This window comes from Diadema setosum, chromosome 21, assembly GCF_964275005.1.
Source record: "Diadema setosum chromosome 21, eeDiaSeto1, whole genome shotgun sequence".
In the NCBI taxonomy this organism is placed as follows: Eukaryota; Metazoa; Echinodermata; class Echinoidea; order Diadematoida; family Diadematidae; genus Diadema; species Diadema setosum.
Genome location: NC_092705.1, coordinates 11,312,532 through 11,340,288, shown reverse-complemented (window position 1 = coordinate 11,340,288; position 27,757 = coordinate 11,312,532). Strand labels below are relative to the sequence as shown.

The following is a 27,757-nucleotide window of genomic DNA, read 5'->3' as shown; positions in this document are numbered from 1 at the left end:
AGAAAACATATTGCAGAGCCCTGTTTTGTTCTTTTTCATGGGAAGAAATGTTCAGTCCATGATGTGAGTATGTATATAATGCAGGGAGGTGACTCACCTCCCTGGTATATGTATGTACACTGTAAAGCACCACAGTTTGAGTTTCTAGAGAGCTGTAGGACAATTATAACTTAAATATACAAGAGTAATCTGGCCATGAACATCATGTCTATGGACATGTTTTACTATATATTTTTTGCCTTACCCTGGTCCATTATACACCGTAAATACAGCTACTACTGTATTCATAATCTCCAAGGTAACAGTTCACTGGTCCTTGTTTTGTTATTCAAACCACAAAATATGGTTTGTTACTCTGAAGGCTTGTAAGTCTCAGCCATATTCCATTTCAGGCTATCAAACCTTTAGAATAAGGAACATTCAAAATAACAAACAGTTGTATTAAAGGACATCATCGAACTCAAAACTGCCAAGGTATATTGTGAGACATTTCATGTTTCTTGGTGGTAAAAAAAAAAAAAGTTCTTTAATAAGTACTGGTTGAAATTATGATGATCTTGACCTTGTTTACAGTTGTGTAGCACCACCTGGGGGCAGATGAACCTGTGCTGTGGCAAGATGGCACTGAATTTGATTTCTCAGCAATTGAACCACTTATTTGTATTGCATTCATGGGTCCTGGGATAGTTCCCACTAGAAGGCTAGAAGGTAGTTACGAGATATGTAGTAAACCATATTTTCCAACAAGCTGTATCTGTTTCACACTAGCACAAGAGATCAGTAGATACTGCTGTGGGCCAATTTGCAGATTACATTACTAATCAGTTGTACAAAGTTACATGTACAGTATACAGTGAACACAATGGTGGATCTTTTTTGGTTAATATGTTGTTTCCCAATTGACATCGTGATATTGTAGCATAATTGAACACATTTCTAGGGCATTTGCATACATTTTTGGGCAAAAAATTAACAGTTCTGCATGTCAGAAGTATTTTTCGCTGTAACATTTGGTTACCTTAAACTTAATAAAGACATGTTTGTATGAGTAGATCACAGCACAAGTATACAAATGCAGATAAGTTACATGTAGATAAGCTAACTTTATGCGTGGTTGTCTTGATACTCAGTACTGTATTAGTACCTCTATGACCATGCATGCTTAAAAGATATGCATGAGTGCATGACAGTGGGGAACACACACATGAGTATTCAGCCATAGATGTGGGTTAATTTTGAGCTCAGTTGATGGTATGATCTGGGATAGATAGGGTTTATCCAATGGGAAGAGAAACTTGGTGTAATTCAGATGTGAGTGCATGATGTTATCATGAAGATGTTCATGTCATACACTACTTTATGTATGTGTTCAGTCGTGCTGAACTGCAGAGAAGACATAAGGTATAGAATACAGATTTCAATGTGGAGGCTTTGACACATTTAGCGATAGGCCTACATGTCCTTGGAAGAGAGCATGTGAAGTAATCCTGCTTATGAGGATAGCTACAGGTAGTTGACTGAAGGGTTTCCAGCAGACTGTCAACCAGTTTGCAATTAAGCATGTTACAGAGAATGTTCATTCAATTTATCAGTTTTAAATATAAATGAATCTGATTATTGATTTAAAAAAACATAAAAACAAATAGAAAAATCACAAGCAAGGGATTATTGAAAACATTACTCTTTGTTCACTGTTTTAATGGAGTCAATCACACAGTGAATAGGGAGCTATGTATGGAGCAACATACCAGAAACAAACAATCAGCAGTAATGAATTATTGAACCTAGTAATTATTCCAGTAGTTTAATGTTACATATATCATAATAATATGTAACACTTTGATTTACTCAACCCTTCTCATTTTGTAGGTGTAACTAGTGTTTCATAATGAGGAGTGTATACTAAGTACACGTGTAATTGGCTCTTCTGTATTCAGCAATGTGTGCATTCTCATTAACTGCCTTTTCATACTTGTAGTATGCTTTTCTTTTGCACATTTCTCTGTACTATCAGTCATTATATGAACATTTCTTTCAATATGAGAGCAACAAGAAAAGAGGTACAATGTAGGGGTCCTACATATCTGTGAAAGTGCATGCTGTCTTGTTCAGAGAGACAGTGTGTCTTTTGTCTCCATCATGTCTTGTCATCAATTGCCCAGCATCATCTGATATGGGGCAAATGGGGGGGGGGGGGGTTGGATGAGGAGCAAGCTTAATTTGCGATACTGTACGCGCCATATATTTAACAAGTATTTATCAAGACTGAGACAAATTGTGCAAGTAGTTCAATTCATGATTGTGGGGTACAAAGTACTGAATGTAGAAATATATGTTTGCAGGTGGACCCTAATGTCAGTGTCAGAGTTGATATTTTTGTGTGTCTTCAAATTCATGGATACATGTAGCAGCTGTCTTGGGAAATTCATGAAGATATATACCTTGCAGAATATTGAGCATATACAGTAGGTTAATTTTAGTGTGGTATGGTGTATATCATGTAATGCATCATATTCATACTTTACGTCATTAAAAAAATGTCATTCTAGTGCTTACAGCTGCTTTAATAAATACTTGAAGTGCACCTTTAAAGTACCATCCTGACATGCGCCAAAATTTCTTCTGAATTTCCTGAAAACTGCAAGTGAATTTAAATCTGCATTTTTAAACTTGAGTTTAAGGTCAAAATGCACTGTTTCCATGACAACAGAATTTCAACTATACTCTTGTTAAATGTGTCCATCACAAATTTGCACTGACCTTGCTATGTGTGTTTGTGTGTGTGTCTGTCTGTGTGTGTGTATACATATGTGTAGTACCTCGTGAGTACCTGGTGAATTTGACTACAGGTACTTCACAATTGTGGAAGTAGTTCACTGAAAAAGATTTGAAGAAAATATGCAGTAACCATGGCAACACGTCACATACAAACACAAAGAGTGTCTTGCATATTACTACACCTTTGGATCATTTCACACCCTACATACTGAATTTGAAATAAATAAACTAATAGTTCTTTCAGCAATGTTTTGGGTAGTTACCATGGCAACGCTTTCCCCGACAGACACACAAAAACATGTGTTGCATATCTACACCTCAATGTCATTATGTACACCAAATTTGAGTTCAGTTGCTTCAAAATATTGAAAGAAGTTCAAATCTTAAGATTTTCAAGAAAATATGCCGTTACCATGGCAACGCCTTGTCGGGTACAAACACAATTAGGTGTGTCTTGCATAATTGCCCCTATAGATCATTATACATACCAAATTTGAAACGAATTGCTTAAATACTATGAAAGTAGTTCACAAGGTTTTTGGAAAATTGCGGTTACCATGGCAACGCTTTCTCTGACAAACACAAAAGACATGTCTTACACGTCTACACCTCAATGACATCATGTACACCAAATTTGAGTTCCATTGCCTTAAAACTCGAAATAGTTTCACCCCACATGATTTTCAAAGAAAAAATTGCCGTTACCATGGCAACGCCCAGTCAGGTACAAACACAAAGTGTGTCCTGCATAACTACACTTATAGATCATTATACATACCAAATTTGAAACAAATTGCTTAAATACTGTGAAAGTAGTTCACTCCACAACGTTTTTGGAAATTTGTGGTTACCATGACAACGCTTTCTCAACGCAACGCCCAGTCAGGTACAAACACAAAGTGTGTCCTGCATAACTACACTTATAGATCATTGTACATACCAAATTTGAAACAAATTGCTTAAATACTGTGGAAGTAGTTCACTCCAGAACGTTTTGGGAAATTTGTGGTTACCATGGCAACGCTTTCTCCGACAAACACAAAAAACGTGTCTTGCACATCTACACCTCAATGTCATTATGTACCCCAAATTTGAGTTCAAGTGCCTCAAAATTGTGGAAGGAGTTCACTCCACAAGATTTTCAAGAAAATATGCCGTTACCATGGCAACGCCTTGTCGGGTACAAGCACAAAGTGTTTCTTACATAACTACACCTAAAGATCATTATACACATAAAATTTGAAATGAATTACTCAAATACTGTGGCAGTAGTTTACTCCACAAGTTTTTTTTGGGAAATTGTGGTTACCATAGCAACGCTTTCTCCGATAAAGACAAAAAAAAACGTCTTGCACATTTTCACTTCGATGTCATCATGTAACCCAAGTTTCATCAAAATTGCTTCAAAACTGTAGATGGAGTTCGTGACGCAAGATTTGCAACGGACTGCCCGACCGACCACATGCTGATTCATATACTAGTATACTGAGTAACCCCTTATACACTTTGTGTATGTTAAAAAAAAAAGTATCTTACACAGTCATACATTACATAAAAATGTCATTTACACGGAATATTTTCTTCTTTTTTCTTAAAAGAAATGATCAAGTTTGGAGATTTGTCCCCCAGCATCTATTATAAGCAGGCGCAATTATGACATTTGTAATCTATTGCAAATCGATTGCAAAATTTGCAACTACCCCTGAATCTATTGCAAAGTTGCAATTGATTAGCAATTGATTGCAGAGATGCAATCGATTTGCAATCAATTGCATCTTTCTTGCAACAGAATTGATTGCAACTTGCAATTGATTGCAAATTTGCAATGGATTTCAGGATTTGCAATAGATTTTGGGGAGTTGCAATTAATTGCAACTTTCTTGCAACACCCCCTTAGAAGTAGTACACCCAGTTAAAAAGTTGTAAGTAGAGTGTAGTACAGTGAAAAATGTCTTAACAGTAATCAATTCTGGAATTAATAAGCCTGTGGCGTTGTTTAGGAAAGTATCAAAACTAAAGGGACAGTAACCAAAATTTCTTGATAGTAACAACTTGCTACATTAAGAATTGGCTAAACCTTTGTGTAGAGTAGCTACATTGTATTATATACAAATTTATTCATCTGAAATATTCATGATTGCAGCGTACTATTAAAAATGATTTAATTTTTTAAAAAAGGACTGATACACATCAACAAAGTTGATAAAAACTCAGAATGATTAAGTTCTTTTTTCCTCTTGGTGTCTTTTTGCTAAGTAAAAAGTCTAGGGAGCAAGGGATTCTCCATGCAAACTTAATGTACTCACAAAATAACGGGTAGTGAACGCAGTGACACGAACCTGATGTAAAATGCCAGATCTAGATCCATCACCATAGCAAACATGCATACATTCAGAAGACCTACATGTATCACATTAAATTTCCAGTGGCTGGTTCATTACATAATTAGCTCCAAGATTCTGCAGGCACTTCACCATGGAAAATTAATGGAAAATCACCCTATACAAATTCAACATGAACTAATTTCTTTTGCCTTCAAACTAAATCTAGTATCTAATTAGTATCTACAGGCCTGACTCAAATGTCGCTAAATTCAAATTTTCATTGTGATGATTTGATATTGAAGGAAATGAATGTTAGGCCTACTTTGAAATCAACTTGAACTGAACTTCATCAGTATTAAAGATGAAAATGGTGGCACAATCTATGAAAGGACACTACTCTTCTTGATCATTGATGAGGACATGCAACTAAGTTTATCGAAATTGAGTCCTTTATTTGCAATTATCAGCTATCATCAAAGTTATCGAAAATTTTGGCAAAGTGCACTGCCGACCTCTCTACTTCAGTGACAGAATAATCAACTGGGTGAATTGTGGTCACTAACCTGGAAGGAAAAGAAGAAGAGAAGCTATCATGAATGTGGAAAACACAATCTCTTCTGCCTAATTCTCTTGGCATGTGTTTCCTATAGCAACAAAGGCGAAGGTGATCTAGGCCTACAACAGATTTAATTTCTATGCATCTTTGAATGGCTTTGAAATGTTCTGCTAATCAGTGCTATATATGTTCTGCAGACGTGCAGTAGATTCTATCCTTCGTTGCCAAATCTTGTGGTCATCTCTTCCAAATGTTGTCATTCATTTTGCTAAGCCAGAAATTAAGACGAGTCTAACCAATGATCCTCCTCAAAAGACTAAATAATGAAAGCCATACCAAATGAATGTAAACATTAACACGAACAGCACACCTAGGTTACAATGAATGTAGCTCTCATCACATTTTCGTGAATATTTTACACATAAAGGCAACGCTTCGGGGGAATGTTTGATGACAATTACTGAATTATAGTAGACCCAAGTAATTATTTAGGGGAACTTACCACGAAATCAGTTGCCGCTCTCAGCAAGTTCGACATATTTGTTTTAAGTTCCGGATGATCTTTCAGTGAATGATGTTTCGATTTGGAGTAAACTTAGTCTTCAGTTAACCGGCCCGTCAATCACCTGAGCAACATTATCGAAGTGGGCTAAATCCTAGTTCCAAGGGCAGAAAGCTTCCGTGTGTATTTGCGTGTGTGGTGTCAAATTACTGGTTACGACGTAAACTGAGAGCATTACACCAACCACCTCCCATACCACCAGTCGGCTGCCAAAAGCTTCTGACACCATTCACTGATACGCCGTGTGCCTGCAGCTGATGCATAGGAATCGTAACCACTCGATATGGCGTGTATTGTCTCTCCTAGCTCTATGACGATCGTTATGTTTTTCACGGTGCTGTGGCAGCGCATAGAGGGAGAGCTGGAGGGAGCAGCCGCCAGGCCTGATGAGACCTTATCATACCATTGTTGTTATGCAACAAGTGCACAAAAGGGGGCGCGAGACCATTATCAACGATGTCCACGTCTGAAAACAAATCTCCGCTCACAGAAAAGAAGAAAAAATAAATAGTGTAATGATAATTGCAAGTATACGACTGAAGAAAATAACGATATTTTCGTTCATAATCTAGAATATCAATATTGACTTATAATCTTTTTTAATCACTTCCTATCATTCCACCCCTCCCCCCCCCCAATACATTTCGACACGAACTGCACCATACTTCTGAGATACAGTTTGTAGAGAAAACGAAAGAGGCCTACCATTGGCATTTTTGTTGTTAATTGTTGTTATTATTGTGCTTTGGTTGCAGAATAACAACAACCATTCAGTCATTAAAAAAGGCAAAATCACCAAGTTCTATCATACTGTGCCAAACTGTGTGGCTACTAAAATATACAGTGAAATAATCAGCGAGAACTATGTTGGGCAAGGTGAATGCGGACAACGTTACTGTCACGTTTGCAGCAGATTATATTCTTTACTACAAAACTTTACAAAAAGAAAACGTGTTATTGATTATAGATATCCACTTACTTACTTTCTATATCACCGTCTCTGTGTAGCGTTCTTTACTTCATTGCACTTTCATTTATTTTCATTTTCAACAAAGAATGTAAGTGTACAAAACATATAATGCAAAAAAAAAATCATTCTACTTTAGTCGTTGTTTTCACAATACTGTTTTTATCAGTCACTGTCTCCACGATCACTCATCCTATATAAATTTGAGCTTAATCAAAGTATCAATGTACTTCAACTTAAATTGATTCTCCTTTATAACCTCTCCCGCCTCGATATAAATACTGCAAAATTCACATTAAATAAGAAAACATTATACAGTGAAACTTTTAAGCCATTCATACTTTCGAATCTTCCATGTACATCAAAATGAATATTTAGCCTTTATATGCTCTCATGAGCAAATAAGTAGATGCATGTTTACACTCTTTAAAAGCGCAGGTTCTCAACCGTATTAATCCCAAATTCTATAAAGCTTTATTTCAATCATGCCAATATTTTCTTTTCTCCAAAAGGGGGAAGGGAATAAAAAAAATAAAAAAAAAAACAATATACATGTATAGATTTCAATTGATCAACGTCTATGATATAAGAACCAATCAAACTCTGAACTCTCTGTATTGGGACTGTTGTAAGCTCTGTCACATCCAGGCGATTAGTTGAGGGCAAATTCCTCATCTACTTTTTTTAAAAGTAAGATGGAGTCACGGGTTGAAAGATGCCTTCTATGTCTGAATTTTGTTCCATTCTTTATTAAGAGCCAAAAAAGTGTGTGTGTGTGTGTGTGGGGGGGGGGGGGGGGGCTGCAGCCCCCTTTTTACGCGGCCCCTACATTTCATAATAAAAGTTAGTACAGTTGCGATCATGAACAACCATGTCTATGACTAATACCAATTTATTTCCAAATTAATAATACAATTAGATTTGGATGTAAAATGAAATGTGAAATTATTCACTCATCAAATTTGGTCTTGCCCCCTGTTACGACACATTATTGGTAAATTGCACATTTTGGTAACTGCACATTTTGGTAAATTTACCAAAATGTGCAGGACATTGACGGCACATTTTGGTAACTTTCTGCTCCTCCACAATCATCACAAAAACAAATTGTAAGTGCAGTTGGTTTTTGTCCCCACCGAATGACTTCGGCAGCCTGAAGGCCGTGTCACACCTTTCCGGGCAAGCTACGCGGGCTTGTTGCGAGTAAGGTTTTCCCAGCACGCAGGAAAATCATCTCGCCCGTAGTTGCCCGGAGCTGCGCACGCAAGTCCGATTTATCGCAGCCAAATTTTGAGCAGCATCTCGCAGGCAACTCCCACGCAGGTACTTCGCAGTCCCCGTATGCGGTCAGCGCGGCCAAGATAATGACATTCTGTCATTTCTGTTGGACTTCTGCCATTCCTTCAGATGAATTTCTGAGTTGTCAGCCCCCACGCGCCTGGCACGCAAGTCACACAGAATACCGGCAAGAAGAACATAAGTAGCAGTAGCACGCATCCAGCAAGTAAGACACATAATAAGCACAAGGCCTTAACATGGTTACGGGTGAAAAGGATTTGCGTGCGCACCTCCGGGCGACTACGGGTGAGATACGTGCTAGGTACTGTTACATGCAGGTCATCTGCAGGGACCTCTGGGTAGTAAAAATTGTTCTTCGTAAGTCGCACGCAAGGCTTGTCCGGGCAAGCTACGCGGGCTTGTTGCGAGTATAACCACTAAGGATTTTTTTTTTTTCAGCACGCAGGAAAATTTTCTGCGGGCGGACAAGAATGTTTACGAGTTTCGCACTTGTGTCTTATTTGCAAGACGAGTGCTTCACACCTTCTACTTGCGTGTATTCCGTTTGACCTGCGTGAGAACTTTCAAACCGATCCGTTTTCTGTTACGAGCGACTTACGGGTACTGCGAAGTACCTGCGTTGGAGTTGTCTACAAGGTGCTGCTGGTAAGGGTCTCCTACTGGCGTTCTGCGTGTATCCCCGCAACTCACTCGGAACATTCTTTTGTACATGCTCGTGCAAGGCCTTGTCATGCCGTATCTGGGGAAGTTTGACTTGGCGGGGAAGCAAATTTACTACCCGGAGCTCTCCGCAGTTGGTCCGCACCTGACAGTACCTATAGCGCGTATCTCACCTGTATTTGCCCGGAGGTGCGCACGAAAGTCCGATTTACCCGCAGCTAAGTTTACAGCATGACCGAAACTTTTTCCGGGTGAGTCGTGGGAATTGCCCGCAGAGGTACACGCAGAACGCCAGTAGGAGGCCCTTGGCAGCAGCACCTCGCAGGCAATTCCCACGCACGTATTTTGTAGTCCCCGTATGCGGCCATTCTGTGGTACTTCTGCCATTCCTTCAGAGGAATTCCTTCACTGAGTTGTCAGCCCCACGCACCTGGCACGCAGGTCACACAGCATACCCGCACGAAAAGCAATCGCAATAGCTTACTCGAGCCTTCAGCTCGGGTGAGCTAGTTTAGTGTCTTGCCTGTCTTTGGACTGCTGCGGCAGGACCATATCACCTTAACTCCTTGACCGTATTATAAATCTCAAGCCCATCCATGGGTTTTTAGTTCAGCTACCAAAATGTGCAGATTGTCCAAAATGTGTAGGCAAATCCACTTTTAACTGCACATTTTGATAACAGTATTTGTTGATCCCGTCAGGTATAGGTGCACTATCGGCACATTTTGGTAAATTACCAAAATGTGCAGTTACCAAAATGTACCGTCACGTAGTGACGGCACATTTTGGTTACTTGCACAATATATATTATGACTAAACAGCCGTACCATGACTATATCATGACTGCATGCGCTCCCTTGCCTCTTCTTCAACTTGCCCATAACAGTCAGTGATTCCTGCCAAGTAATGTTAAAATCTGATCATTTTAAAGAGAAGACGAAAATAATGGTCATTCCGCCATATCATGTTGCTCCCGTTGGGGCTTGACTGGACCACCACTGTCACTGTCATGTTGAGCACGTACTATTTCCCTTTAATCCTGAAATAATGTCAAATGCAATCGTATAAGTTATTTACGTCATGGACAAGGAAAAGATCTCTCGAGTCCATTTCAACGTCCTTTGTCCCCACCTATGCATGCCCCCTTGACACTGAGACCCATCTGAACCATTCGAACAAATTTGATTCTTGAGGTGTGAATTTTATCCCTCTACAAATGAAATTTGTAAGATCACAACTGCTGAACATGTCGGAAAGAGGACTCGAACCCGTCATCTACTGCTTTCCGGGCAGCGACACTATTATACCACCAGGCTATCCCTGGTAGCCGGTAGTGACACAATGAACCTTGAACAAAATACCAAAGTTCTGAAATTCCGACATTGTTATGTTAAGTATATATAGTCCAAGGCGGACAAGGCATCAAAGGGCGTGTATAGTTCTGGTTGAGGTGAGGATTTAGCTTTTAACGTTTTGCGAGGTATTCAGAAACCACTCTATGAGATGTCAAAGAGCATGCAATTCTAAGTGGCATCAAAAGTTTATTTGATGAAAATCGGTTTTGAAATGGCTGAGATATCCAAAAACAAGGTGAAACAAAGGGATCCTAATAAAAAGGCGTGGCCTGTCCCCTTTTATTATCACTTTTTTGGATATCTCAGCCATTTGAAAACCAATTTCCATCAAATAAACGTTGAATCCTTCTTAAAATTACATGCTCTTTCATATTTCATAAGATGTTTCTCATTATCTCACTTAGGAGTGTTACAAACCTGAATCCCCACCTCAACCAGTACTCAGTACAGTCCCTTTAATGCAAGCAAGAGAACATTAATCAGAGGGGTGAAGGTTGAGGTGTGAATTTGAAATTTGATTCTTGTCCAGTTCGTCAGATTTTTGACCATCGGTTTTTAAATGATCGGAAATCTATTCTGTTTCCCCATTGCTCAATCAGAGGGAAGAGATACAAGGTGGCTATTATGTATCGTTTGTAACAATAACTTTAAATATTCATTTGATGGTCCAGATCTAGAGTCGGACGCTGTCTTTCTCTGTGCTGGAGCCTCAAAAGATTCAATATCAAGATCTTCTTGAGACATTGATAATAAAACATCTAATTTGTTCATAGTTTTCTTCGGAGTCGTATAGTTTTCAGGAAGTGGTCCTACTATACCGTGATGTCCAAAAAGTTATAATGGGACCCTCAGTAACGATTACTTTAGAAATAGCGAATTAATCCATATACAATTTCAGGATATGAAGCTATAACTGTTTACTCACATCTTACAGAAAACTCCATGCGATTTGCTTCAGTAGTCAAAGAGAAATGAGGATCTTTGAAGAGCATGTCAGGAATCCCTTCCCTCCGCAAGTTCTGTCCTTTCTATTCACACATTTCAATATGCAGTTTGAAAGAAACAGACCCATGATGCTTTATAATGATTCACATTTTTCCGTGACCACTTAACCAAATTGAATGGGGTTTTCTGCAAAATATAGGTAAGATGTTATATTTTCAGACCCTGACTTAGCATTTATACAGCTTAATCATTTTAAAAGTTATCAGTGCAGAAATTGGATTGTAATTTTTTCTCTTTTTTTTTGGGGGGGGGGGACATACTGATGTATACAGTTCTGCTGGAAGAATCGATTATTAGTATAAGCCATATTACATCTCAGTGTATGGAACAAAGTCCCTGCATATATCACTAACTATATATTTGTATATTTTGATGTGTGTTGACTCTGCTGCGTTGTGTGTGATTAGATCTGTGATAATAAATTGACGCCATCAAATTCAGCTCGTATCCATTGTCGGCTCCTCCTTTTCGCTATTGTATTTTGTCAATTTTCTCAGTATTTCTGATGATGATTTGAATAGAAACAATAAAATTGGAGGAATTGATTATCATATCCGCAATCAAGACAAACTGGCAGAAGCAAAAACGCATACTTTACAGAGAATTAGTCATGTAAAAGAAAATACCTATTCCACACAATATATATTTTACAGTTTGAAATAACTGTTGAACAAACGGAGAGATACTTCTTTCATTCACTCAGCAAATCCCGACTATATTTTGGGAACACAGATTATCTGTCAAAGTATTATTCTGGGCTAATCCTTCGAAAGTCTATATTTGAAACATATCACATTTTTACAAGAAATTAACTACAATGTGTACATGCCGGACACTGCGTCTTTTGAGGATGGTTTTGTTCAGGTGAATAATATACACCGAACAGGAGATTATAACAGTTCGGTAAATTCATCGCCAGCTAACTCAAGTCCTTCAATTAAAGAGACTGTACTGGTTGAGGTGAGGATTTAGCTTTTCACGTTTTGCGAGATATTCAGAAATCACTCTATGAGATGTCAAAGAGCATGCAATTCTAAGGGGAATCCAAAGTTTATTTGATGAAAATTGGTTTTGAAATGGATGAGATATCAAAAAACAAGGTGAAACAGAAATATCCTAATTAAAAAGGCGTGGCCTGTCGCCTTTTATTATTATCACCTTTTTTTATATTTCAGCCATTTGCAAACCAAGTTTCATCAAATAAACGTAGAATCCTCTTTCATATTTCATAAGAGGTTTTTCATTATCTCACTTAGGAATGTTATAAACCTGAATCCTCACCTCAACCAGTACTGTAAAGTCCCTTTAATTTGTAGAATTCCTTGACGGTTTTATGCTTTGGCATGTCTTGTCTTGAGAAATCAAAATATCATAGAAGTATTTTAAATCAATGTGGAAATCTGCCATCACAAGACTTTCGTAGCCTTATCTCTAAAACACTCATTCCCGTTTATCAAGTGGGTGATTATGCCAGAATCACATCTGTTACAAAATCAGGGAGAGAATCTCTAAGCCTTTGTTGCTTCTTTGATTTACTTCAATTTCGCTTTCAAATACATCTGAATCATTACACCATGCACTCATACTATACTATCTTATCATATTACTGAATGTCAATATGAACATGGTGCGTTATTCCATTAAGGTTTGAAGTGTTCGTTACAAGGTTCGGGACTGCTATGTTTTGTTTTGTTTTTTGTTTTTTTAAAGGAATTATCACGAGAAGAATGCCCCATGCATGGCAATTAACTAGATGTCAATCGGGTTTGGCCCGGGGTTTGGATTACAAGTCATTTGCATTCACTTATACACGAACATTACATCCTGTACTAATGTTTCCAAAATAATCAATGATAATCTAATGCCCATGTTTATACTTCGAGCTTGTATGATCTTTGACCTCGAGAACTTTGCATGAAGTCAGCATCTTTGCATTTATCATTACAGTCCATATTCTACCATTGCATTCTCTTGGACTTCAGACCGGACTTCCAGGCTAGAAACATCTCTATGTTTAATGGACACAGTTCAGTGACTTTTAAACTGTGTGTGTGTGTGTGTGTGTGTGTGTGTGTGTGTGTGTGTTATCCCAACCCAATATACATTATCTTCATCTCATGTATAGCATCCCCAATAGATTAGTAAAACCTATGTATACATACAAAACAAACAAACAAACAAACATCCTCCTACATATAACGTCCTGAGGAATAATCACATCATCCAGAGCGCTATTATACGATGAAGAAGCCTTCAAACCTCTTCTTGGTTCTCCAGTTGTGTGTATGAACTCATTTTCTTCACTGCAGCCATCCAATCATCATCATTTCATGCAAGTGTGTCAAAGACAAGAATTTCTCAACAAACACAAGCATATATACACTGTACACACACAGAAACATATACACACACACGCGCACGTGCACACACACACACACACACATACACATACACATACACAAACACAAATGAATTCAGCAAAGTTTTACATCATGTAACACCAGAGCAAGTAATGTCCAGAACAGAAGTTTATTGTAGGCCCAATTAGTCCTAGAGGAGCAAAGCCTGTATTAAAGGGATCGTATAGTTTTGGTTGAGACCCAATTTCGGATTTCTAACATTTTTTGGTGAGATAATGAGAAACTTCTTATGAAATATAAAAGAGCACGTAATTCTATGAGCAATTCAACATTTTATTTGATGAAAATTGGTTTTGAAATGGCCGAGATATCCACAACATAGCGATTCTAATAAGTGTGGGACCCACACTTTTTTACGATCGCTTTGTTTTACAGTGTACTTTGTTTTTGGATGTTTCAGTAATGCCAAACCCAATTTTCATCAAACAAACTCTGAATTCCTCTTAAAATGGTATGCTCTGTACTATTTCATAAGTGTTTCCTTGTTATCTCGCAAAAAGTTAAAAGCCAAATTCTCATCCCCACCAATACTGTACTATCCCTTTAACATGGATACAAACAACAATACTTTCACCGCATGCAAGCGGGCAGTGGTTTCAACAGATCTGTAGATAATGCCATAAAATAAAGATTGCTGAAAGAGTTTACCCATCAAACATTGATAGACTGGTACGATCAAGGGAGCCTAAGAAGAAAATGATTCCCTTGGTGAAAACTCGGTCAGCATAGTATTAATTATAAGACAGGTTTGGTATGCTAAAAGGTTCACGAAGGCATCTCATGTGGTGTAATGAAAGAATCAGTGTTTTAGTCAGTGGAATGGTATGCATATCACTTATACAATACAAGTACCACAGACCATGTCGTGTATAATCCATCTACATGTTTTTCTTATTGTACATCAATAATAATCTGCAATGATTCACAAAGACATATGTATTGTACAGGACACGTCAGAAATAATATGTTGTCTATCCAAAAGAAAATATACTGTGCACAATGTAGTTGTACATGTACATGTACAACCACTCACCACAACATGATATACAAATGACCCTTTGAACACTGTATTTGGGCCTGAGATTACAAAAATAGAACTTAGCAATGGAAGCTGTATCAACATCAACATAAAGAATCCATTCTTTGAAAGACAGGTGGTCTGGTTTTCGATGGTATAGTGAATACATACAATATCAAAAATGGAATGACAATAAAGAGAAAGAAATTTGAGAGATAGTGCAGAGTAGTCTGTGAAAAGTATAAGCTTTGGTAAATTTGATACTATCAAATTGAAATATAACCTGGAACATGAAGTAACTACAATGTGTATTATATTGAAACACTTCAAGTCCAGGTCACTGTTAAGTATCAGAAAGTCTCACTAAAAAGACATAAAGCAACATGAGTAAGTAAAATAACAGGCAAAAGCTTTTAACCCTTTTTTTTTTTTGCAAAATGTTACTTTAGTTTTGTTTTTTGTTTTTTGGTTTTTTTTTGTTTTTGTTTTTGTTTTTGTTTTTGTCAAAAAAGCCTCACACACGTCAAAAATCTTTCTGGAAAGCATTTTCATTTCACCCAAGTAAATGGTACAACACATGGTATGTACATGTATGTGTAACTGCAGGTGTACATAAATGTATACCTTGGGTTCCAATTTGTACATGACTGCACATGTTAACAATTTTATGCTGTTCAAGTTTTAGTACTATGATTTACCTAAGTTTGCCAGGACACATGGTACTATACCATACCATATCATACACATGTTGCCTCTTACAAAATGCATTTCTAGCTATAATGTTCGATGCCAAATGTGTCTTCTTGATTGCAGAAAGATATATGTATACCCTTGCTTTCAACATATTAACACATGCGCACTGAAAAATGGCAGGGTGACGAGAACAATTAAAAACAAATTGAAGTGTCCAACAATCTGACCATTATTTGAAGTTCCTTCAAAAGCTGGATGAAAGGAAAAGCCTTGCTTCAATCCATGTGATGCATTCAGCTTTGCAGATACACATTATGCACAAAAACAATGTATCCAATACCCTGAACTAACAGATCCATTCAAAAGTTTGTCCTGATTCCATATTGTGTGCACAGCTTGAACAACACCTAAAATCTCAACTGATTACACTTCTCATACCATACTCTACAAGCACTGCATTACTGTAATGGTTTAAGCTCAGTTCATAATACAACAGCAACCAACTGATAACTGACCAGAGCAATGACATACATGTACAATATTATATTTACAAAGAACGAATGTACATCTTTTTTTTTTTTTTTTTTTTTTCGAAAGATAAAAACACCACTTTCATGTGTGTAAGTCCTCATACACTTGCTCCTCCAAATGCAACCCCTGAAGAGGCTTGTAGACAAAATTTTGAATCCTGTTAATTCTTATGAATAATTGCATTGTTGTTAAACAGAGATAAATCAAACACTGGAATACAATCAATTGCCAATATTTGAAGATCCACACTCAGTCACAGATTTAAAGTTCAGTGCTCTCCCATCAGTACATGAGACTTTTTTTTTTAACTTTTGATCAACATCTTTATTTTGTTCAACTTTCAAAAGATCAACACAGACTGATTCAGAATGTGACTTCCAAATAAAAGCAAATTATTATTATTTTTTCCATCAGACTTGACAGTGAGGAACCTTGACTGTCCCATGACATCTGTTAAATGTACAAGAAGCACAAAAAACAACACAAAAACCTTGCACTTCATGTCAACACATTAGGATTACTTTCATTTGTACCAGTTCTCACTAGGAATCAATACATGATATAATACTCTGCAAGAGGGATGCACTAACTTGGACGAAGAAGAAGAATGACTGTACATTCCATCAAGTAAAATACTATGGTTTACACTAATTTACACATTGTGATACTTACAAGTTTGTTCGTACATAGCTATTGCTATTTGATACTTGAAAATACAAACATTGAACGAGAAGTTCTCAATATTCTTGAAGATACTAATGGTAACATACCTAAAAGTCTAACTATAACGTTAGAATGCTTAGAATTTTCTGTAGAATGCATTAAAATGTTACATGCAGACAATGACCTTACCCAGGACAGAAGTTTTTCATCCGGTGTGGACTACACGTACAACACTAAACTTGTACTTTGTAGCAATTAATTTCATAATCCGATTTTCAGTGTTTTACCTTAGAGAACGTATTGTAAATTGGGTTTCAGCTTTTATCTCCGTCTACTGAAATATCGTAGGTTTAAACTTGAATGTGTACGAATGTGTAACAGACATAGCTCAGCATTCAGCCATTAGTCTTGGGTGGACCAATTTGTATTTAGCCCAATATGGGACATGAGAAACAAAATACACCTTATGTACATGCAAGTTTCCTTTTCATTACTAATACCAGTGCTATGCACATTCATAGAAACTTCTTATCTATGACTTTCAGTCCATTCACAAACTATGTGACACAATTTAGTAATTAATGCTGGTTCCCCACTGCAGTTTAACTTGGTATACAATGAGTGACATATTGGTCAAATTTCAGTGTGGACGGTTTCTTGACAGGCTCAAAGTGAACATTATGAATTCTACATGAATGTACAGACAGTGTAGCATTCTCACTTTGAAGCAAAAGGCTTCTGTCTTTCATTAGAGGGACAGAAAAAGCAGCACACAAATAATACCTGAATACATTTTAATTTTTCTTCTTTTTTTTTCTGGTGCACGGCTGCCAGTTTATCTCCCAGACTGGAGACCCCCCCCCCCCCCAATTTTTAGCCTTGCAAAGAACATGCAAACACAGCAGCAGAACAAGGGCTGTTACAATTATTTGCTGCGAGCCTACTTTTTCGCCATACCCTGGAGAAGATCGACGGGAAGGGGAAAGATAATGGTAGAGTTCTTTTCTGCGGCGATGGAATTCAGGGTCTGGAGATAGCGCAGTTGAAGGGCGGTGGGAGACTCGGAGATGGTGTCAGCGGCCTCCTTTAGGGCGCGCGAGGCATTCTGCTCTCCTTCCGCTGCGATGATCTTAGCCCTGGCATCCCTTGTTGCCTCAGCTTCTGCAGCCATGGCCCTCTGCAGTTGCACTGGGAGGCGGACATCTTTAATCTCGACACGCTCGACCTTAACACCCCAGGGGTCGGTGGCCTCATCAAGAGTGGTCTGCATGAAGTGGCTGATTCCTTCCCGATCAGCAAGAATCTCGGCCAGCGTCTTCATTCCGAGCACATTTCGCAGTGTGGTCTGAGCCAGGAATTGCGTGGATTTGTTGGCATCCTCGACCATAGCAATGCTGATGGAAGCATTGCTGACACGGTAAAACATAACAGCGTCAACCGATATGGTCAAGCTATCTCTGGTGAGGATTTCTTGAGGGGGAACATCGTAGGAGACTGTGCGGATATCAACCTTGTGGTAGTCTTCAACACAAGGCAGCACACAGAAGATGCCAGGCCCTTTGGACCCTCCAGACACCAGACGCCCCAGTCTAAAGATAACCGCTCTTTCGTATTGCTGCACAACTTTAAAGATGACAAAGAGGGAAAATGGCAGGGTGGCGATGACGAGAAGAATGGAAAAAATTGCCAAGATGATGTAGCAGCAAGTTATTCCACTACCGTTATCCTCAGTCATGATTTGGGGTTCATTTTGCTGTTGACTCGATGGGCCTGCACCGCCTTGCTTGTCAGAATATGATGCCATTTCTACGAGACCTTGCTGCTCTTGGTCGGGTGTAACTCGATTGCTCATGTGCATGGATACCAGTCAGACAGAAGAGTGAACAGTAAACAGCCGACACAGAAATGTAGACAGTAGAGGTTAATGTTCTTGTTGCTCGTATGCGAATTACAGCTCAGAGCGGAAGGACAACTTCTTTATAAGTCCTATCGTCCTGGAGTGACAACCCTGTAAAGAGAGTGGCGCAGTTGCTGCCCCGTACAGTAAACTGTCCTACAGTAGGTCCATCAAAAGCCACACAGAGCGACGAGGTGTGCGAGGTGACTGCCACAGCAGAGTATGTGGGTCCAGGCAGCTGAGCTAGATAACGTCAACCTCAAAAGAATGGTGCCCTGACGACTTCTGGAAATTATGCGTTTGAAAGCTATAATAGTTGGAGTTCACAATTAAAAGTACTTAATGTTCCAAATCAGGACAGCCGTTGTTTTAGAACACTGTAGACGGGATCCGGTGCTATGGGTGTGGGCGGCCGGGCGCTTCCGTCCGTTTGTTGCTCGGCAACCTGTCACTGGTACAGGGTAGGCAGGTACGTGTAAACGCTAACATGCACGTCAACGCTACCACGTCAACCGACGATTTGATGCGGGCGCGACCATGTAGAAGCGCATGCAGTGGATGCGACCTAAACGTGCCAGGCAGCACCAATGCTTAGCTTTTAGTACGCATGCAAATGCAGCCCTAGTAAAGTAGCCTACACAAACAACGCGTCTCTCGTCAATGGTTTCCGGAGCTATTGTGGCGCCCCAACACAATTGAAATAGAATTGACGGCACCGAGTACAGTTGCATAATAAAGGAGGTGAAAAGGGCTCCACAAGACCTCACACCTATAAATAGAACAGACTACTAGTATCTATAGGCCCTAATGAATTGAGGGTAAAAATCAGTGATGTAAGAAATAACAATACTGGCCTGATAAAAAAAAAAAAAACTGACTACCTGTTGTTGATGGGGAGGGGGGGGGGGGGCTGGGTGTAACCTCTGCATAATATTAATAACAGCCAAAAGCACCGTATGGGTGGGGGGGGGGGGGGGGAAGTGAGATGTGTCAGAACCCTTGCCCTTACTGAACTCACCTACGTACCCAGTACAACATTTCTTGGGAATTTGTGGACATACTTCCTAGGTGGGAATATTCTTTCCTTCTTTTGTTTTTTATTTTCTTGTATCAAATTTTTGAACATTGTAATTTTCTATATCAGGACATCATAACAAAAGTTATGTGTTCTGTGAATCCGCACAGTGCAAAATCTCTGAACATGTTATCCCTCTCAGATCATAGCCGCGTATCACGTCTCCTATACAATCTACCATGATATTGTAAATGTCCTCCTGTATTTTTACAGATCTGATGGGAATAATTAACGTAGGTCCTATTAATCTTACACTGAATTCACGAACACGCCTTAACGTGTTTCAGGCCTAATATACATAATTTTTTGAAATCCAAACAGCCTGTAGATTTAAGTCATCTATGATTGTTTTAACGATATATCTTTCATGTAACATAACAACAGGCATAATGAACATATCAGTATTTCATAAAAGGCTATAGAAGTGAAAATGGAAAGGTTGTTAAAAATTAACTTGTATATCATGGCGCAGTCCCCTCAACTAGTAGGCCTATACAATATTACGGTCTTGTACAAAACTTACGAAGTAGGGCCTAAGTATTCGTAAACATATAAATCAAATTTAATAATTTTAAATAAAATGTGCAAAAATACGGATTATCAATAGCCATAGACTTGAAACATGACGGACGCACACAGTAAAGAGCGCATGAAATGAGGGAAATGAAGCGAATATCTAGTGGGAGAGAGGGAGAGAAGAAATAGAATAAGTGAAAGCAAGTCAGCATAATAATAAAATGCAGGGTGAAACACGTACTACGCACAATATTTCAAGTCGGGTTGACTGACAAAGGGTTGAGAAAACATATAAGTTATGGAGAAATTCCTTTAAGTTTGTACATGCAGCCAAATGTTTTATGTGTTTTTTTAAAGGTAATACGTGTATGATTTACGACCTTTTGATTCAGAAAACTGGCGCCATGTTCATCGCAGTCTTGTTTAACACACGGTCTATGTATATAACCTTATTGTTCAAGATGAGAATATATAGAAGAGGAAAGAGTAATGAAAATTTAGCAGGATAAGATCGATAAATTTTCTCAGTTATCTAAGAGATGGCGCTATCACACGGCTTGCTATATGTATGAGGTTCCTATAATCGGAACTCTTGTTTGACGCAGTGTCACATGGAGTATATTCGATATACTGTAATATACCTGCTCTTGTTAATAGCGCCTGGTCGGCCATGTCTCACACCTGTTGTTGTTGTTGTTGTTGTTTTCCAATGAGAAACAGGTAAAATACAAAACAAAGTGTACAAAAAATATTCGTTTTCATTTCATTCCATATCATTATTACGTCGGACAAGCTTACGCATTACGCTCCTTTGAAAGCAAGTGAAGCGCCTAACCAACTGAGACCAAAAAAAAAAAAAAAAAGGTCATTAATGGACCATGATGTGTACAATTTAGTTAATACATGTATACGAACTGGCTTATTCTCCAACCACACAAACTTGAAATCACGATCATACACTGTTACCCTCCAAACATCCTTTTCAGTGTGTACCTGTATAATAGTTATAGGCCCTATATAATAATCGCAATTATGTTCGATTGAAAAGCCAACTTCACCGAAGATATTAAAACATTCTATCTTTTCTGTTAACTTGGTTACTGCCAAACCAAATTCAATGCGGTCTAAACATATACGCATGCATAAAATTAACGTATATCAACTGTATATAGTGCTCAACGTGTTTCATTTCACCAGTCCTGACTTATCTCACTATCATGATGACACCGGTGATATCACTGTCGTTTTCAGCATTTGTCTATGTTACAATCAGATTGACAGAATATACTGACATCTTTTTCCTGTGCTTTATTTTTTTTTTCCTGCTCTTTCGGACCAAAGACTGGACAGGTATACTGGAGGCATGGAAGAAGAGCGACGTGTCGCTTCCCTCAGTCAAAATATTCAGAAAAATGGAGTCTATTATGTTACAGTCGTGTCACCCCAGATATACTGACAATGATTATAATACAGTTAAATTTGCAGGTATGATCTCAAATTCATGATATGAAATTGCTTTATTATCCTTCTTCATAATTTCTCTTTTAATAAAAACATAATTATTATTAACCTCAAAATTTTCCCCGCGACATTTAAATTCCCATTCAAAGTAATAGTGTCTAGAGTAAATGCCATTCAATATACGAATATACAAATATTTTATTCAAATGTTTTCTCAGATTCGTTGATCGCTTTGATGATCCTATAGTTCATAATTTCTCCTTTATCAAAACGGTGTAATCTCAAGATTCTTCCCGCGACGTCAACTTCTCATTCAAATCGAAGTGTTATGACCCACATGCCACTCAGATATAATACGGACAAAATATCTGTGCCACATTATTTGATATAGATTTATTTGTCACAATCCTTGTTTATTCTACTTTGCCAAAAACTATTTTAACCTCAAGATTATCACTGCTACATTAATTTCTCATTCAAAACAAAGCAACCTAGGTACCCGTCATACACAATAAGAAGACTCTAACTTGGATTCAGTGTATAAAGGAAAGTTCTACTACTTTATTACATCATCTCATTCAATCGTACAAACAGTGCGGAAGCTGTACAATGACGACCAGTACATCGTTGAAGAATTCAAGAAAGGAATTGCACATTAAATAGAAGTAGAATCGTTTACGCATGCTTTTATAAGACAGTGACAATACTTTAAAACACATCAGATGGTAAAACGTTATGTGTAAAATAAACCAAAGTGGTGATGTCAGAGTCTCAGTATGCTTGAATTAGCACCAGGAGTGAGCATGGTAAGCAACTTCACAGAATAATAGTAATAACAATCACAATGATGATGATGATGATGATAATGATAATAATAATAATAATAATAATAATAGTAATTATAATAATAATAATTATTATAATAATTATAATAATAATGATACTAACAATAATGATAATAATGATGATAATAATAATAATAATAATAATAATAATAATAATAATAATAATAATGATAATAATAATAATAACAATACACTAGTGTAAGTGTTATTTAGCCAGGGTAGCCTCTTCAGTGTTGCCACTGCTCTATATACCAGAGGGCCCTGCTATTATTATTACCCTAGCGTTGTCAGGTATACCCATTTACTGGGTCGAGAGGGACATAGTGGGTAAAAACATCTTGTCCAAATACATGTACGTATAAGCACTGGACGGGATTCGAACCCCGGTCCTCCGATCAGGATTCGGGAGTCTTATCCACTCCAGTATGCCACAGCGCCCCATGAGCAGTTTTTTTTTTTTTTTTTTTTTCATAACCAGTTTCCATGGCAATGAATAGACTGTTGAAATCCCGCTTTGGTACTCTTAAGGTAATCATTATAAAGACATAGGTTTTGTTTCAAAACAAGAGAAATTCTCCTGTAATGCGCTTACGACTGGAATGCCTCCGCCTTCTCACGTAATCACTCTAATAATCCCTGCGGGCGCATGCAGGGATCTTTCAAAACTTTTGAACTGCAATCTTGAGGGTATATAAACCCTTAAGCCCATTTGAAACAAGGGAATATAATTCTGACTTATGAAATACCCTTCTGAGCAGATGACAATCCAAATTAAACTTGTCCTTCTTTAGATTTATACAGCTAGACATGGCATTTAATCAAATTCAAGAGACATTTTACTTTTATCTATTCGTTATACACTGTATATCTATTCTTCCTATGAAGGAAATAACGTGAATTATAGTCACAAAATAATAGGTGGGACAGAGCTGTAATCTGATTGATTGAAAGTCAAATGCGAGCGACAAAAAAAGCGCAACAGGTGTCAAAATTAATCGATGTCGAAATTAGAATTTACAGTGATGCCATCACATTTTTGTTTTCCAACATACCCATAAAAATGATGTAAAAAGGGGGTAAATTGGTTATAAGCGCCTGCTATGTACCTTTCTTGAAGAGGTGAATAATATTCTAGAACATAGATTCTGTATAAAAACGAATGCATGAGGAGCAAAGGTCTCGTGCGTTGGTATTAAAGGAGACCTCCGGATGATTTTCAGATTTTTACATTAAGACTATAAATTAGTTATACTGAGGACAGAGTTTCAGAATTTGTGATAATTGGGATGAAGAATAAGAATATTTTCAAAATCCAGAACAAATTGCAATGAACAAGGATGATGACATGGCAGAGTCACCATAAGAATGCATGAGTTGGGGCTCAAGGAACCAGAACAAAAGAAGAAGGCATGCATAGATTATACACAGGTGAACTCGCAAGCAAGCGGTATTGTAATGGATTACACTGCTACATTTCTGAAATATGTGAACCTCCTATGTCATCATCCTTGCTCAGTGTAATTTGTTAAAAATTTTTCAAAGTATTGTTTCTGTGCTCAAGAACCACAATAAATTCCACAAATCTATACATGGAGTTGTCGATTTATGTACTACATGATGTGAAATTATGAAAATCATCTGGAATGTCCCTTTAAAATTCGGCGCACATTAACTTTCTTATGATGTAAAAGCACACTCGCGCGTTATTGTATGTAGATCTTGGGCGTATACAGTTTGTGTCGACGAACGGACAGACAACCCGACAACATGATCATAATATTGTCAGCTCATTACGCCGTCTGAGTGGTGGCATAATTAAGTTGACAAATTAGTTTTGATTTGATTTTCTATCAGTTTTGCTTTGTTCATGTCATGACGTGATGAAATAAAAAAAAATAATGAAGAAATCATGCAGTCTAAGATATGAATCTTCTTTATGCAAGAAGAACTCTTATACATTTAGAATAAAGTGCAAATGTATAAGCCTTACATTGCATGATAATATGCGTGACATGACTATGTAGATATGCAAATATTTTATATATACAATTACGACTTTGAAACTTCATAACTATTCGTACTGTATCACTTCAAATACCCATAATATACAAACCCATACATATTTTCACAAAGGAATGGCTGGGTCATATGCACACAGTGGTCATGTTTAAAGAAGATTGTAAAAAGAATTAATCATAATTATTGGGTATCGGGTAATACATGCACTGACGCAGTTAAATTTTGTGTTATGTTTTTTTGGAAAAAGAAGAATGAAAATAACTGAACTGAATTGAATGAATTGAATTGAATTTCTAAGCCCATCTCTGCATCGGGACTTGCATATACAGGCTGAGCAGAAATGATCAAGACTACATGGAATCGGATCACTTGTTTCATGTCATGCTGACTGCTTCTTCTTTCCTGTTTATTTCTCTGACCAGTATTTGAATAATCTGGACTGCAACACTTACTTACGCGAAAAGAAATATATTGTAAATTACAGTAAATAGTGCACACAAACCATGCAATGCATGTAACTAATCTATAGAATATACAATTGTAAATACAAATATACTTTTGTCAGTACATGTATATAGAGTGCGAACATTCCGGTACATATAGGTGATTTTAGTCACCTCCAGTTGTATATACTGAGGCCTTCATCTATAAGTCTAATTATACGAAGCAAACAGCACATCACATCATAACTTGAAGACGCTATAAGACAATGCTGGACAGATTGGGAATATACAAGACACTTATCTGGGGACATTGTCACAATCAACATGTACAAGTGTATCAATACCCTATTCGTGTTCTGCGTCTATAAAACTGATATGATATCAAATCATCACTGTGTTTCGTTACTTTAACTGAGAAACGTTATAAAAAGTATATTATAAATACCCAATTGAAAGTAAAAGATTAAAGAAAAGAAGGCTAGCTTGGCATCATTTTGCATGCGCAAAAGTGTAAAATCACGCAAACACGATATACAAACGCACCCATTTTAGATTTAAAAAATCGATGTTAATTCAGTGAAGACAAGAACATTTTTGAAAATACTTTTTCAATATGTTTTCATATTACAGATACTGTTAGCTGCTCGCAACCACACAATATCTTTATTGTGCACATCGGACATGGTGATGGTGCTCCCCCCCCCCCCATTGACCTGCAGGTATCTTCACCAAATTTCCTCATTCATTTTCATACGCTGTAATGCCATCCATACATGAGAATATCCTGTACACCCTACCATTCATATCCAGTCATATATAATATAGCGAAGTAAAATGACTTTTCAGGGGTCATGTTTGATTATAGTTAATAGATCGTCCACTAAAAACAAGATTTACATCGTAAAGTTTACAAATTTGCATTATTATTTTATGGTTTGTGTTGTGAGATGATGACGTAACTCATTACCCTAATTTGCATAATTTATCATGTGCTTGCAAACAATATCAATACCGTGAAAACATGGTGAGATAAAGAAATGGTATAACTTTTTTATGACAATAATTATGCCTGATTTTAAAGGGAAACTGAAGAACTTTTTTTTTCCCCATCACAATCAACCTGGATATGGAAGCTCTATCGCAATTCATTCTGTCGAGGTACTGTATACGCCGATACAGTATCTGGAATGTGCAAAAGCGCGTACACATCAGAAGATAAGGAGGTAATTAGTGACATATTGTGTAACTTTTTAGATCAGTTTCCCTTTGCCGCAAGAACGTGCAGGACTTTACTAATCATCGATTTTATGAGTATCTTTATACAGTTTAACTTTTCACTTTTGCCGTTAATTTAAAAAATATTGAAAATGGGACGGCATGCAAAACAGGGTTACGGCATTTGGAATCTAACTTACAGAGTTTTGCTCTTATTTGCGCTTTGCAACAGATCAATGGGCAGGGGAAAGATAATGGTAGAGTTCTTTTCTGCGGCGATGGAATTCAGGGTCTGGAGATAGCGCAGTTGAAGAGCGGTTGGGGAGTCGGAGATCGTTTCAGCAGCCTCTCTGAGAGCACGCGAGGCATTTTGCTCTCCTTCCGCCGCGATGATCTTAGCCCTGGCATCCCTTGTAGCCTCAGCTTCGGCAGCCATGGCCCTTTGCAGTTGCACTGGGAGGCGGACATCTTTAATCTCAACACGCTCGACCTTGATACCCCAGGGATCGGTGGCTTCATCGAGACTGGACTGCATGAAGTGGCTGATTCCCTCACGATCGGAGAGAATCTCGGAGAGGTTCTTTGTCCCTAGCACATTTCTCAGTGTCGTCTGAGCGAGAAAGCGCGTCGACATGTTGGCATTCTCCACGTTAGCGATGCTGATAGTCGCATTATTCACGCGGAAAAATACGACTGCATCTACCGAGACGGTCAAGCTATCACGGGTGAGAATCTCCTGAGGGGGAACGTCGAAGGAAATGGTGCGAAGATCTACCTTCGTATAGTCTTCAATGCAAGGCAAAACAAAGAAGATGCCAGGCCCCCTTGCTCCACCAGATATTAAACGCCCGAGACGAAAGATGACAGCCCTTTCGTATTCCTGCACCACTTTCAAGCAAACGAAGAGGGAAAATGGCAACGTACAGATGACCAGGAGGATGGAAATGCAAGTGAGGATTAATCCACAGCAACCAAGTCCTCCTTCCGGCTCACCCGCGCCTATGATGATATCTTGATTTCCGATGTCGTTGTTGGCGTTGTCAGTGCTGGGGAATTGTTTCTTTTGCCTGAAATCAGCCATCAGTCTGATATCTGCGTCGTTCTCTGGTGCAACTTGAGTACTCATGAGAGATGGTTTCACGGACGTCTCCATCCAGGGTCTCTTCAAGGATGTGTCGATATCTACAGACGATAATGATGCTGTGTTTAGGGTTTCTGTAATAACCAGCTTCTGCTCCTATAATTACGTATTATCAAACGTTTGCAGGAAACGTGAATTTGGTCCTATAATGCTCGTCTTCTGCAGGCTCAAATTTATTATGCATGTGGAAGAATTTGTAAATCACGTACGATAAAACATTGGCGACGTTTGTGCACAAAACGGCGGAGATGCGAGCTAATGATGTACGAGCGCAGGGTAATGAAGATGATGATCCGCGTCATATCAAGCCACTC

At 38.1% G+C, this 27,757-nt stretch overlaps 3 protein-coding genes across 3 annotated transcripts in view; all 3 read right to left on the bottom strand.

Moving 5' to 3' along the window:
* The window catches only part of LOC140244964 (phospholipid-transporting ATPase IF-like), a 100,547-nt gene extending 94,066 nt beyond the window's left edge, over positions 1-6,481 (bottom strand). Inside the window, exon 1 of the mRNA XM_072324572.1 lies at positions 6,161-6,481. Coding sequence (XP_072180673.1) covers positions 6,161-6,196 — 36 coding nt within the window. The 5' untranslated portion in view covers positions 6,197-6,481. The remainder of the gene's footprint in view (positions 1-6,160) is intronic.
* An 11,231-nt stretch (positions 6,482-17,712) lies between these two features.
* LOC140244856 (band 7 protein AGAP004871-like) lies at positions 17,713-19,140 on the bottom strand. The gene has a single exon (XM_072324467.1). The coding sequence runs from the start codon at positions 18,687-18,689 to the stop codon at positions 17,772-17,774; it is 918 nt and encodes a 305-aa protein (XP_072180568.1). The 5' UTR covers positions 18,690-19,140; the 3' UTR covers positions 17,713-17,771.
* Positions 19,141-25,436: 6,296 nt separating this feature from the next.
* LOC140244760 (band 7 protein AGAP004871-like) lies at positions 25,437-27,590 on the bottom strand. The gene has a single exon (XM_072324379.1). It carries the CDS (start codon positions 27,453-27,455, stop codon positions 26,499-26,501), a length of 957 nt encoding a protein of 318 aa, XP_072180480.1. The 5' UTR covers positions 27,456-27,590; the 3' UTR covers positions 25,437-26,498.
* Positions 27,591-27,757: the final 167 nt, after the last annotated feature.

Excerpts from the sequence above, each read along its gene's own strand:
- LOC140244856 (XM_072324467.1), bottom strand. The coding sequence starts at position 18,689 with ATGCACATGAGCAATCGAGTTACACCCGACCAAGAGCAGCAAGGTCTC.
- LOC140244760 (XM_072324379.1), bottom strand. The coding sequence starts at position 27,455 with ATGGAGACGTCCGTGAAACCATCTCTCATGAGTACTCAAGTTGCACCA.